The sequence below is a fragment of the Monodon monoceros genome, unplaced genomic scaffold, assembly GCF_005190385.1.
Source record: "Monodon monoceros isolate NGI ecotype Baffin Bay Population unplaced genomic scaffold, NGI_Narwhal_1 Super_Scaffold_3, whole genome shotgun sequence".
Taxonomy (NCBI): domain Eukaryota; kingdom Metazoa; phylum Chordata; class Mammalia; order Artiodactyla; family Monodontidae; genus Monodon; species Monodon monoceros.
Genome location: NW_021703780.1, coordinates 11,286,197 through 11,300,544, shown reverse-complemented (window position 1 = coordinate 11,300,544; position 14,348 = coordinate 11,286,197). Strand labels below are relative to the sequence as shown.

The 14,348-nt window shown below is 40.5% G+C and overlaps 1 protein-coding gene across 1 annotated transcript in view; it reads left to right on the top strand.

The window, feature by feature from the left end:
- RANBP9 (RAN binding protein 9) overlaps window positions 1-14,348 on the top strand; it is a gene marked incomplete at its 5' end in the record, with an annotated part of 89,445 nt that overhangs the window by 947 nt on the left and 74,150 nt on the right. Inside the window, 2 exon segments of the mRNA XM_029242316.1 lie at window positions 1-296; window positions 14,069-14,180. The exon segment at window positions 1-296 is cut by the window's left edge and continues 27 nt beyond it. Of these exon segments, the coding sequence (XP_029098149.1) occupies window positions 1-296; window positions 14,069-14,180 (408 nt within the window).

The window sequence follows — 14,348 nt, the reverse complement described above, 5'->3', positions numbered from 1 at the left end:
CGCCTCGGCGGCCGCCCCCGCCAGCGCGCCCCCTGCGCCCCCGGGTCTTGCCGCGGGCCCCGGCCCGGCCGGAGGCGGCCCGGCCCCGGCTGTGGCGGCGGGCAGCAGTGCTGCGGCCCCCTTCCCGCACGGGGACTCGGCCCTGAACGAGCAGGAGAAGGAGCTGCAGCGGCGGCTGAAGCGCCTCTACCCGGCCGTGGACGAGCAGGAGACGCCGCTGCCTCGGTCCTGGAGCCCGAAGGACAAGTTCAGCTACATCGGCCTGTCTCAGAATAACCTGCGGGTGCACTACAAAGGTACTGGGCGTGTGTCCTGCGGTGGGAGTGGGGCCACAGACCCTCGGGCCGCCCCCGCCCTCCCGGGGCCGGGTGTCCTCGGAGGGAACTCGCCGCCGGCTCTGCTGCTCCCAGGGTGGGATTGGGGTCGCGGGGAGAGGTGCGAGGGAAAGCAGGCGATTCTGGGAAGGGGAAGGTGAGTATAATGGTCCTGGGTAGAATGGAGCTGGTAATCCCAGGCCAGGAGCAGGACACCTCGGGGGAATCCAGGATGACAGGACATAACTCGCTTTCTGATTTCCCTTTGAGATAAATCGTAGGGCTGGGATGGAGGAATCTATGGGCTCGGAGTTGGGTTACATTGTTCTCCAGGTGGTTTTGGGTCAGGCGCTCTCCTCTTACGTGGGGGGAAGAGAGGCACGATTCTGAGGGATAATTTCTAATTAAGGGAGAGCAGGGATGTATAGGGGGAGGAGTAATCAGTGGAGGATTTTGCCCCAAATTAAGCTAGAGATTGTCTAGGGGAACACAAGGGCCGGGGCCCCAAGTTTGCCGTCAGTGTATCTTGCTAAAAGCAACTGGAGGGTACGAGAGGTGAAACCTCAGGAGTACGTGTTTTCTTAGGGGAGCAGTAACCTACCACGACTGATTGGATATGCCCTATATTTATGTGTTGGCATTATGAAAGTCTCGTTGAAAACAGGGATTTGTTAAAAACGTTATTTAGCATTTTAAAGAAAATTGGCTCCTATTTTCCACCTGCAGTTAAAAAAAGAGCCTTAGGCTAGTGCTCTCCCCCTCCTCCCTCACCTACCTCTCCTATGTTAAAACAAAGCTTTAAGCAGATCAGTTGTATATAAAATTATAAATTGCTCTGGGAGTTTTTGAAATGTAGCCCACATTAATAACACACATCAAATTTACTTATCTGGGGGAAAAAAATCAATCCAATGTGTCAGTCTATCTGGAAACAAATCCAGTTTTTTAGGCCCCAAACCTGCTGCTTTTACATTCAGAGCAGCCTCATTTTGATTGGCTTCAAAGGGAGGGTCTTTATCAGATCCTAGTGACATGGATATAGAGGGTATAAACAACCATTGTGGTGAAATTCTTAAAGTTTACTGGACTGAAATTTGAGAAGAACCTTGATAAATAAGTTACTATTTAATCAGGAAGGAGAATGGCCACCGAAGTCTTCCAAATGATTTGGCTGCGAAGTATAACGCACAAAAATAGGCCTTGTTGAATATTCCTTCCTTTTATCCATAGATCCAGAGAAGTACTTTCAATTTTAAATGTTATGCTTCTTAATCTAAATGGCTGAAATTTTCAAAATATTGGACGTTTGGTTTTTCTTAAGTTAGGACGTTTTGTTAATATCCTGTGAAGGCTGTTGTTTAATTTTGTGTTTTAATTTGTGTGAACAGTGCTATGTATGAAGTGTTTACTTCTGATCTGGCTACCAGAATGCTTTTTGTCAGACTCCACAAAACTTTACTTTAAATTTTATGGTTGATGGTTGATAGTTGGCTTATAAAATCAGAGGGAGTAGATATAAGAGATTATTGAACAAAGAATTCTAGCTTTCCGAGTCCTGCCATCATTTGTGATTTTAGGCATGTTACCAGACAGGGTCTCAGTTTCTTCCTCTGAGTGATGAGGGAGTTGAGCTGGGTGTTGGTAAGGAGATTTCCAGCTCTCAATTTCCATATCTAAGATCTGTGATTATAGTCTATTTAGCACTGTAACATGCCTTGACTAGTTTTACTAACTACTTTTACATAAAATTGATGATTTGGGTCACGCAAAAGTGCAGCTTATGTGAAATCGGTTGGAGTTTGGAATATTTATGACACTGCTGTCTCAGTTATTTTTCCTCTTGGCCTCTTTATTACTTTCTGTTGTGTAATACTAAGATTCACTTTCTGGAAACTTCACTCTTTTGTAAACATAAACCATTATTTCTGGAAGAACAGATTTTGCTGTTTGTCATTCTTTTTCTTTCCTCTCGCTTTTTTCTATCTCCCCTTTGTCTCTCCCTTCCCCCTTGTCACAAACACGGGCCCCTTTTCCCCTTCTACTGCCTCTTCCTCGTCTTGTTATTTTAATATGTGCCTGTGTGTTTTTCCTGTTGTTTTTCTGTGTGCCTTCAGAGTGGACCACACCAGAAGTTACTGGGCATCTAAGCAAGGGGGAAGTGTCTTAGGTAGTGGTAAGCAAATTTGAAGTCACAAAATAACATTAAAAACTATTGTTCTTAAAGTATTTTTGCATATTACAGAATTTCAAAAGATTGATGATAATTATTTTCCATATGATGAGGATTTTTCTTACCTTTGAAATATAAATTTCTTTTGGTCTGAACGTATTCTGTTTTGAAGATGTTATTCTTCTAAATTGGAGTTACTCTTTTGGAAACAGTGGGGTTCCTTAAATGATTTGAAGGGATTAATGTTAAACAGTGTCAGCCATACAGACCAAGTTGATTGGATTGCAGAGGAATTGGGTGTGTTTACTACCTGTTAAAAATTTTTAGAAGACTTTTTGCTTAGCAGTCACACACCAACTGTTGAAATCCTCAAGCATGGCCCCTTTTGTTTTTGAAATTCTTGCCAGCTTTGAATAAGTATAAATGTGACAAGTTTAGACCTAAGTTATAATGATCACTTTATTCCAATTTAAAGCATTTTAATGAATATGACAATGGGTTTGATTAGTCTAAATGTTTCAGTTACAGGTTGCATTTTTATATTTGTGAAGTTACCACGATTTGTTTACTTTGCCAAGCGTTTTGATACATACACTCAGGAGCATGTTAGTGAATTTGCATAAGATGGTGGAGTTCTCATTTAAGACGAGAAAAAGTGGGAGCACCTGGAAGTTAGAGCTTCCCAGTCACAAGTAAGCCAGGATTGGAAACTAATTTTCATTGATTTTAGATTCAGTGTTCTTTCCACCACACTGTATTGCCTATTTCAATTTGTATGAGACTTAATTATCTCAAGTAGTTAAAATCCAGTGATCACATTTATAACTTTTTGAAGAATAGTTGACTTTGAAGAATAGTTGATGTTGAAAGTACTTCCTCTGGGGAAAGTGCTACCTGGAGCACACTAATGCCATGGAAAAGTCCAGACGCTTTGATTATACTGATTTAGGGCAGCTTAGAAGAAATGTAAGATAAGTGAAAGTTGGGAATGATAGGAAGAAATGAATAGTGAACTGCACCTTCTAACTGAAGTATTATTAACAGTGACCAAATCGGTTGAACTTTTGGTATGCCCAGCTCCCCTCCCCCTCCGTATCACCAGTCACTAGGCCTTTAACGTGTCCTCAGTTTAACTGCTTATCTAATTTCTTGCACTTCTTTACGTAGAATAAGTATCTCAACACATATTTGCTTGCTTACCAATACAAATGTCTTTAGAGATTTATGGGAGGTGATACAAAAATGTGCTTCAAAATCAAGGAATTTAAAAACCAAGCTTTCCCAGGGATCCCTTTGCCAAAATTGAGCTTTAAGAATGCTAGTTATAACTGCAAGGATTAAGTGATTCTAATAATCATATTTAACAGAAGTAGACAATAGTAATGATTTTTTTTTTTTGTAATGGTTTATTGAGCAATTGCTGTAGGGCAGATATTCTTCTAGACAATTTGTATATATACCTTACTCTCTATTTATTCATTTTGTTTATTCAACAAGCTTTTAGTGAGTGTTTACTTTGTGCCAGGTTTTGGATACTCAAAGGTGAATAAGACACTGTCTTTGAATTCGAAGAGCTCAAAGGACATCAAGCAGTGTGTGTAGTAGGGAAGTGTCATAGAGTACTGTGGAAGATGGGGGAGGATCTGCTGCAGGCTGCCCTTGTCAGGGGTGAAGTTGGTGGGTCAGGAAAAGCTTCTTGAAGGGGATGAGGCCAGCGGTCAGTCTTAAAAGATGAGTATGATATAGGGGAGGAGGGGCTGGGCATTACAAGGGAAAAAGCATAAACAAAAGCATAGAGGAGAGAATTATTCTATATGTTTGGATCTACAAGCAATATGGGGTTGTTGGAATTTAAGTGTGTGACAAGGTACAGCTGGGAAAAGGTCATGCGAGGCCTTATAGAATATTTTATCGAGCTTGGATCTTTTTCTGTAGGAGACAAAGAATCATCTAAGGATTTTAAGTAGGAAGTGACTGGCTCATTTTCATCTTTGTCAGATTATACAACTAATTGGGAGGTGGACTGGAAATAGCAGACTCATTTAGAAGGCTGTTGCAAACCACATAAGAAATAAGGACCTGAACTGGTCAGTGGTGGGGGCAGAGAAGAGCAGACATATCTGTGATCTGTGCTGAAGTAAATCTGACTGGATATGATGGAATGATGGAGAAATCAAGGCTGATGCTGGGTTTCCAGCCCTGTTAGGTTTTTGCAGTGAACCGTGAAGCAAATAATGATCGCAAGAAGTACACTTAGAGGTAAGTGAAAATGGGAATCTTAGCCATGTGATCTGACCATGTAAACCAGAAGAAGCCAAAGAAATAGCGTTGGAGAAAGAACAGAAAGAGGTCTTCTGGAGTTAGGGTGGCTCTGTGTCATCACCACTGCTGGAGTTCCTGATTTGTCACTCTAATGTTCAGATGATTCAACTACAGTGCTAGTTTCTGGTGGTTTTCTGTTCTTTTCCCTACTAACTGGTTTATCCTTTTTCCTATTTTAAACTCCCAAGAGACTCAGCAGATTGGCCTAGCTAGTTGCCATCTTTCTTAGTTGGGCAGAGCTTTTCATTCTTTGCTGTGGAGTGAATTGGTGGCCTTCCCGTAGATGCTGACCTGTGTTGAATCAGCTGTAGGGGTGTGAGGGTTGTTATGAAACACAAAATGTCCTCCTGGTGGAAGGATAGTGTGGGCCCCACTCCTCTCAGTAGGGACAGTGTGGGGGTCAGTTTCTCCTAGGAGGGGCTGGCACGTACCATCATTGACCTGAACCTGGAGGAGAGGCTGAGGTCATGACTGACCTGGGAGTCGCCTGTAGCTGGTAGTTGAAACTCAGAGTGTGAGAGAGAGTGAGTAAAGTGAGAAGAGCAGTGGGCCAAAGATGGAACCCTGAGCAAGACCAACATTAAAAGACTGCAGGGAGCCCAAGAAGGAGTAGTTAAGAGGCACCTGGACAGCGGGGAGGGTGGTGTCACAGAAGCTGAGCAGAGGAGTGTCAGAAATGAGGAAGTGAACTTTAGTGTCAAATGCAACATATAGGTTTAGTGACATAGGCACAGAAAAATTTCCACTGGATTTGGAAAGTAGTTTGTTGTGACCTTAGGTAGAGCAGTGTGAATTGAGTGATGGGGGCAGAAATCAGGGTCAGTAGGAGGTACCAAGCAGAAAGTATAGTGAATATAGGTTATTCTTGAGAAATATAGATGAGGAAAGAGATTAGTCAATACCTGGAGGAGAATGGAGGTTAGGGCAGCTGTGGGTTTTTGGTTTTTTTTGTTTTTTTTAATGGTTGATATTGGAGTTATGTTCTATCTGGAGATTAGCTTATAACATCAGCATGTAAGATGAAAATCCACATACTTAAAATTATCCCTAGAAAACCCTTTGGAAGGTACTGTGTTAGAAACTATTGTATCATTTCTAAGTAGGCCTAGTTTTAGTTTGGCTGCGTGGGTAAAACTGAAGTGACGTAAGTTAGATGACAGTATGATGTTAGTGCAAGGTATGGAGTCTCAATAAATGTCTACAGAATTTAACATGTTTTAACAAATAAGATAAATAGTACCAATACTTGGTTTTATTACCTTAAAGTTAAAAAAAAAGTTCATTATACTAACCACCAACCCCAGTGCATTATTGACAATGATTTATAACACAGAGACATATAATTTTATGAGAAGGATATACATTTTTGGGACACTGTGCCCTTATAGATCGAAGGGAAGGAGAGTAAAGAGGGAGAGGATGAAAATACAAGCTTGGGAGGCTGACAGAGTAAGGACTTGGAGGGAGGAAGGTGGTTCAGAAGCTTAAGATGCTTGCCCTTGAAGAGGAGAGGAGTACGTACTGTTCCTTCGATAACAGTGGAAGAGGTGGACTGGTGTAGACAGACGAGTTAGTAATGCGCGAGAGGAGAGTAGAACATAACCATATATATGTGGTTGGTATATGGTATAATGGTGGAGTCCCATTTCAGTCCCGTTTTGTGATAAAGGAGGTGAGGTAGTTTGCTCACTGAATTCAAGTAGAGGACTTAAAGCCTAAAGTGAATGATGGAGATGTGGACCATCTTCATCTTTCTAAAGATTGCTGTGTGGTATTGATAACAGTGGAGGGTGCCAGCTGACATCATTAGTTCACAGTGGTGACTGTTTGCAGGACGGTTGGACTTTATTCCGCAAAGGCCAGCTGCCCAGTGCAGGAGTAGGGAAGGTGGATTATAATGTTGATTTAAGGCTGTGGTTTTGCTGGCTGGGTTTGATGGAAGGATAGGCATATGAGGGAAATCAAGATATTTGGGAGCTTTTAAATAATTACCATGTATACCATCCTGGAAGAGGAAAGAGAAGAACAAACAAACAAGAAAGGGTTCAGTGCACTGGAGTTCCTTGACTTTTTTTTTTTTTGCGGTACTCGGGCCTCTCACCGTTGTGGCCTCTCCTGCCGCGGAGCACAGGCCCCGGACGCGCAGGCCCAGCGGCCATGGCTCACGGGCCCAGCCACTCCGCGGCATGTGGGATCTTCCCGGACCGGGGCACGAACCTGCGTTCCCTGCATCGGCAGGTGGACCCTCAACCACTGCGCCACCAGGGAAGCCCTGGAGTTCCTTGAATTTTGAAGTGCAGAGTGAATTCTTTAGACACGGGAGAGGATAGGAGGGTGTGTCCTAGGGGAAGATGTCGGTATTTCCACTGTAATGCCAAAATTGTGTTGCTGGAAAAACTTAATGTTTTTCACAGAATTGCACACTAAAAGTAACAGGGCTTATGGGAAAAATAGGGCTGGGGCAGACCACTTAAAACCTATGGAACTTTGTAACCAGAGCACTACAGAAATAACAGTCCTAATAAAATACAAGCCCAGTTAAATTTCCACTCCCATGTGTGCCCAACATCACAGGCTGCTGATCCTTCACAGCCTTCAACCCTGGGGTTTGGTCTTCCTTGTTAGAGTTGTAAGTTCTTGACAGCTGTTTAATCAAAAATAAAAATCTGATTCAGGGTTTAGCTCTTTTCACCTTTTTTTTTTTTTTTAAAGCAATTGGAAATGCATAGCTTTAGCTATTAGAGTGGCTAAAATCCACAGGAAACCTGGCCACGACAACTGCTGGTGAGGGTGCAGAGAGCACCAGGAACTCTCATACTCTGCTGGTGGGAGTGCAAAATGATACAGCCACTTCGGAAGATGGCTTGGCAGTGTCTACCAAAGCTAAACATAGTTTACCATATGATCCAGCAGTTGAGTTCCTAGGTGTTTACCCAACTGGTTTGAAAACTTACGCCCATACAAAAACCTGCATTTAAGTGTTCATGACGGCTTTTCTCATAATCACCAAAACCAAGAAACAACCAAGATGTCTCTCAGTAGGTGAATGGATAAACTGCAGTACATCCATACAATAGAATATTATTCAGTGATAAAAAAGAAATGAGCTATCTATCCACACAGAGACACATATGGATCTTAAATGCATATTGCTGAGTGAAAGACTCCAGTCTGAAAAGATAACATACTGTATGATCTCAGTGATACGACATTCTGGAAAAGCAAAACTATAGAGCTAGGAAAAAGATGAGTGGTTGTCGGGCTTGAGGGGATGGAGAGAGGGCGAGTGAGGCAAAGAATGGGATGTTTTAGATCAATGAAAGTATTCTGTATGATGCTGTAATTGTGGCTGCATGAAACTGTGTGCTCATCAAACCCTCAGAATTTTAGGACATAAAGAGTGAACCTTAATAGGTACATATTTTTTAGAAAGTCACTTGGTGGGGGAGATCCCAGTGTAGAATGTAGAATGTGACAAAACAGTGTAACTATATTACAAATATATGAAGCAATCTCAGAAGAGGAGGGAAAAGGCACTGACCTAAATAAGTAACTGGAAATCAGTGAAGTCTGTAAAACTAAAGGTAAAAGAAACTATATAAGCACTGAATTCTTGTTGATAAGTTGCATCCCAGGGGGATATGAGTTAACAATTCTGATACTGCTGTCCATGTATACTAGAACTTAACAGTTAAATCAGTGGATGGTGCACAGTGGGAGCTAGGTTTCTCACCACTGGAGTGGTTAGAATGATCCACATGGTAATGGATTAGAGTTGGAGACAGTAGTATGAACTCATGTTCAGTTTAATATGTACACAGATGATTAAATAAAAAGCACAGGTGTGTGTATATACAGGGGTTTAGTGTACACACATATATTTCTTCGCTCTTGTCAATGAGAGGGCCTAAAAGCAGTGACACCCCAGTAACTGTGAGCCTACCTAGTACCTAGATCTTGGATTCTAATACCATTTGCCCATAAAAGGAGCCAGGGCCCCTTGGAGAAATGGCTGATTCTAGGACTAGGGAAGGAAATGCACAAGATGAGCTTCCAGCATCTTGTAGTGCCAGAAAGTAACAAAAACAAAAAACACATAATGGAGGTATGTCAGAGCACCAGAGCAGCCAACTGAAAAAGCTGCCAGTGGCTAAACGGGGAACAGTTTGAGCAACAAAAGAAATGAACTAGTCTTGAATTATAACCCAAAGTATAAAATAAATATGCATGAGATGCATGAGTCCATACTGATATAAACAAAGAGGAAGTATCTTAGCTTTTTTTGATCTGTACTGCACTTGAATTTTCCCCAGATGGGTTAATACAGTGGCAGGTATAGCAGTTCCTGAAGCCACCAAACACTGGGCACAATAGGAATGCACTTCTGGAGGAATCCCAGCTTTTTTGACTTAGGGCCTCTGTATATTGCTAAAATTTTCTCTTTAATTCATTAATGTACTGGGAAAAGCTGTGTTATGAGCTGAGTGACTTCTTTATTATGCTGATATCATTGCCATGTTTATCAAGTGCATGTGGGCTAATTTGTATTCAAGAAATGTGCTTTGTAGCAAAACAGACTTTACTGCAATTTAATATTTCTGAGGTGGAGTAGTTTCAGGTGATGTCAGCATCCAGAGTGTGGCTCCAGGAAGAATGATTGAAAGTAGAATGGAAGTCAGTGGGGATAAAGAGGTCCGGGAATTAAAATGCAGAAACAATAAAATAATCAAAATTAAGTGTTAACATGTGTTAATGTTGTGTGGCGGGCATGTAAAAAAGGTTAGACCGAGTCAGAGAGACTAGAGAAAGAATAATTGAGGAAGTAAAACTTGAACTAAGATAGAAGGGCTGAGGAGGACCTGGCCAGTCTGAGAAGGAAGGGTACACAGCTTTCCAGTTAGAGGGAGTAGCTTGGGCACAGCCTGGCCTGGCCAGTGTGGCTGGAGCAGAAAGGAGGAGGTGGAAAATGCAGAGGGAGGGCAAGATCAAACAAGGTTTTCTGGAAGTTTATCTTTTTCTAGGCTGAATGGGAAGGAGTGTTAGTTGTCTTGAGGGCTAGTGGTACAAGGAAGGCTGATTTATATTTTCGGAAGGGCACTTGGCTGCAGGTTGGACAGTGGAGGGGTCTGGGGGAAGGCTTTATTCAAACCCTTTCTGTTTCAGTTAAATGCAGTCAACAGATTGAATAGGAGGAGGTGACCTTGCTAGCCTTAGAGTCCTGAAGCAGTACATGTATTTTCTTCTTGAACCATCTAGAAAACACTTAACATTGAAGACTGTGGTTTTAAAAATGTACACTTTGGTAGTGTGAGGGTTGTACTTTGGTCACCACAGAATTGAAGGCAATAAACTTCCTGCTGATGAACATTATTAGACATAGGCTCTTCACTCTGATAGTAATATCTTGTATCTCAACTTTTTCTTGAGTCTTTACATCTTAAGGTTAATTTTAAAATGGAACAAATGCTTTTAACATTTACAGAATTTTTCTATAGTGTCTTGGTAGAGCATATGAATATACTAAAACCTTGAAGATTTATGACTCTAGTTCTTTACAGTTATTTTTGCATAATGGTAAGATGTAGGGGATTTTAAATCAGACACAGATTTAATGCACGATTCTACCAATTTTGGGCAAGTTATGTAATCTCTGTAAGAATTTCTCCATTTTTAGAAATGAGGTTAAATTATACCTATTTCACAGATGTCGAATGAGAAAAATCTATACAGAAGCACCTAATACTTTGAGAGATTGTTTACTCTCAAATATTAGTTTTCTTTCTCTTTTCCCACAAAAGTAGCTAGAATAGGAGGTGGGAATACATGTGAAGTGATCCCAGAACGTTCACTGTAACTAAATCTTTCCTGTGGGTTCAGAGCTCGCACTGGATCAGGCTTCTTGAATTTAAATCCCAGCACAAATCCTGGTTTGGGATTCTCACCCAGCAGTACGACCTGAGCTTCTTTATCTGCCCTTGGCTTCCTCAACTGTGAAATGATAATAAATAGTACCTACTTCATAAGTTGTTTTGAATGTGAAATGAGTTAATAAATACAGTGCTTTTATTTATTTATCATTTTAAAAATTGAAGTACAGTTAATTTACAATGTTGTGTTAGTGTCAGATGTACAGCATAGTGATTCAGTTATACATACATACATATACATGTTTTTCAGATTCTTTTCCATCGTAGGTTATTACAAGATATTGAATATAGTTTCCTGTGCTATATAGTAGGTCCTTGTTATTTATCTGTTTTATGTATAGTAGTGTGTATATATTAATCCCAAACTCCTAATTTGTCCACCCTACCCACCCCCCCATCACCCTTTGGTAACCATAAGTTTGTTTTCTCTGTCAGTACAGTGCTTTTAGAATGGTGCCTTTCACATAGTATTAAATGTATGTCAACTGTTATCACTTACTATTATTAAGTATACTTTGAGATTCCCTTATCCCTAAAAGTTTTGGTCACTTCTCTTCAGAAAAACCAAAACCAAAAATAAGGGCTAGTTGATTTAGGATTCCTGGGTTAATTGGGGTTTTCTTTAGATTTATTTTTAACTGTCTAAATTTTAAAAATGCTTTTAGTTTACATGACCTTTTCCCAGGCAGCCAATTATTTGAACATAATGTTACCGAAAAATATATTTTGCTGAAACCATAATTTATTAAATGTCTGTTTTTAAAAAGTGATTAGTGTATCATTCTGCAGATTTATGCCGTTACTTTCTTCTGCTTAGCTCCATGTAAATACTACCTACATATATTAAAGCAGTTTTATCAGCATCTGTACATTGCTGCTTCCATTTTTATCTTTCTAGCCAAGTTTATCACCTCTCAGTGTTCATCCTGCTGAGAACTTCTGCCCATAAGACATATACTTAAGACATCTATGAATGGTAATAGAGTGGCTGAGTTCATTTAGTTCCTTTTAGGCCATGTGAACATGTGCTGATTTGCATTGCAAGTGTAAACTTAACTGTTTAATGGTAGGATACGCATTGATAATTTGACAGAGTGTATGGTAAGGGAAGATGTGATCTCATTGGTGTTTGATGGTTCTTGTATAAACAGGATATAATTTTTGACTGATAAGAGGTGTTTAGTTTTAAAACAGTCATGGTAAATTTGAGAAGGGGAGTTCTGCTACCCATGAAGGTAATGGTATAGTCTGACTGAAAGATTAATGACATAAGTTTGTATTGGGTGAAGCATATCTAACTAGAACACCTGAGTAATGATTTGGAGCATTGTTGCTCATACGGCCCTTTTCGGGATTGTGGAGTCTGTCTCACTCACTCTCTCTGAATACTTTCTGACATGCTACTTCAGCTTTATTCTTCTGGTGGTTTTATGGGCATATTTTCTCTTGCTCACGTGGTTTTGTTCACATGCTAGCTTTCAACGTAATTTGTGTCTTGGGTGATGGACAGGGGAGGTGATCTTAGTGAATAAAACTCTGGGTTAGATTGAGGAATAGCTAATTTAAAAAGTTTAAAAGCCTTTATCTAACAGATTCCCTAAAGATGTCAGCATTAGTATGGTTATTATATTGCTTTCTTAAAAAAGAAAGAAAATACAATGAGAGGTTAGATATGTTTCTCAGAAGGCTGTAATTGACCAAAGAAATTTTATGGATCAGCCTTTGGATAGAATTAATGATCAAAGATTAATGATTTTTTTTTTACATATTAAAATTTTTAATTTTTCTAAACACCAACAATGCAATTTTGCTAAAGTTACAATTTTGGAAAATTGACTGGCCTCAAGACCACTCCCAGGCTTTCTGTCAAGTGTATCTGTCTGTGTATCTGGTCTCTACCATCTCAGGGCTGTGTGCATTTCTCCCAGGACTTGGGGTGGGGTAAAGGTGGGTAGAGAAGATTTTCTAAAGGTCTCCTGGAGTATAGAGCCCAGGAGAGTCCTAAGTGAGGCCCTGGGCTCCTTGAATGCTGTGTATAGTAACCTCTCTCTGCCCTTGTCTCCCAAGCTCTCTTTTGCCTTCCTCAGGTTTGGTATCTGGGAGGTTTGATTTTCCAGAGGAAATTAAATATGTTTTAAAACGATTGATTGATTGATTGATTGATTGTTGTGTTGGGTCTTTGTTTCTGTGCGAGGGCTTTCTCCAGTTGCGGCAAGCAGGGGCCACTCTTCATCGGGGTGCACGGGCCTCTCATTATCGCGGCCTCTCTTGTTGCAGAGCGCAGGCTCAGTAGTTGTGGCTCACGGGCCTAGTGTTCTGCGGCATGTGGGATCTTCCCAGACCAGGGCTCGAACCTGTGTCCCCTGCATTGGCAGGCAGACTCTCAACCACTGCGCCACCAGGGAAGCCCTTAAATATTTTTATGTTGAATTATATTACAATAAATATTACCAAATGCTTTCCTTTTACGTTGTTCCCCATCTAACTGTTAAGTTCAGGCAGCTGAAATGTGGATGATGAAATGAGTGAAACCATCAAAATCTATCCAAAGTTTGGATCTAACCAACAAAATTGTAAATTCTTAAAGTAAGAAAGCTGTTTTGCCAATTCAATCTAATTATAAAAATTTCACTTAAAAAAATAGTGTATGAGGGCTTCCCTGGTGGTGGGGTGGTAAAGAATCCATCTGCCAATGCAGTGGACACGGGTTCAAGCCCTGGTCTGGGAAGATCCCACATGCCGCGGAGCAGCTAAGCCCGTGTGCCACAACTACTGAGCCTGCGTGCCGCAACTATTGAAGCCCTGCTCACCGCAACTAGGGAAAGCCTGCGCACAGCAATGAAGACCCAACGCAGCCAAAAACAAAATAAATAAATTTTAAAAAATAGTGTATGATACAGATGCTTCTGGTTTATAAAGTTAGGCCATTTGGCAAAAAAGTGTTGTTTAGGAATTTGATAGATTATATGCAAATTTAGATCTAATAAAATTAATCATATTCTCATCTTCTTCAAGTGTATCCTTTTGTCTCTTAAAAATACCGGCTACCTTAAAATACTTTAATTTGCATAAAGGACTGCTAGGTTCAATGTGCTTAGATTCTGAAATTTTATCAAAACTAGTAATAGTGTGAAGAGTTCCATGTTTAACTTGGGCTATTTTGCATATTGGATTAATTGTGATGATAAATGTGTTATTAAGTCTTTGATTATTTGTACTGATGAAAGCAGAAATGTATATCTCATTCAAAAACCGTATTGGTTCCTGAATTATTTGTTAAGATTTTCATTTGATTATCTCTCTTGATTTTTTTTTCCTTCCTGTTCATTATGCAGGTCATGGCAAAACCCCAAAAGATGCAGCTTCAGTTCGTGCCACGCATCCAATACCAGCAGCCTGTGGGATTTATTATTTTGAAGTAAAAATCGTCAGTAAGGGAAGAGATGGGTAAGTGTACATTTTGATGGGAAAATCGTTTGCTTACGGGTAATTATTTTTGCTTTGATTCATAACCGTTTATGATGTATTTGGAAAATTGGAATTTTTTGGGAATTTGGTCATTGGAAAAGTGGAATATGAATATTCTAGTATAGCATGTTGTACCTGGCTCTGCTT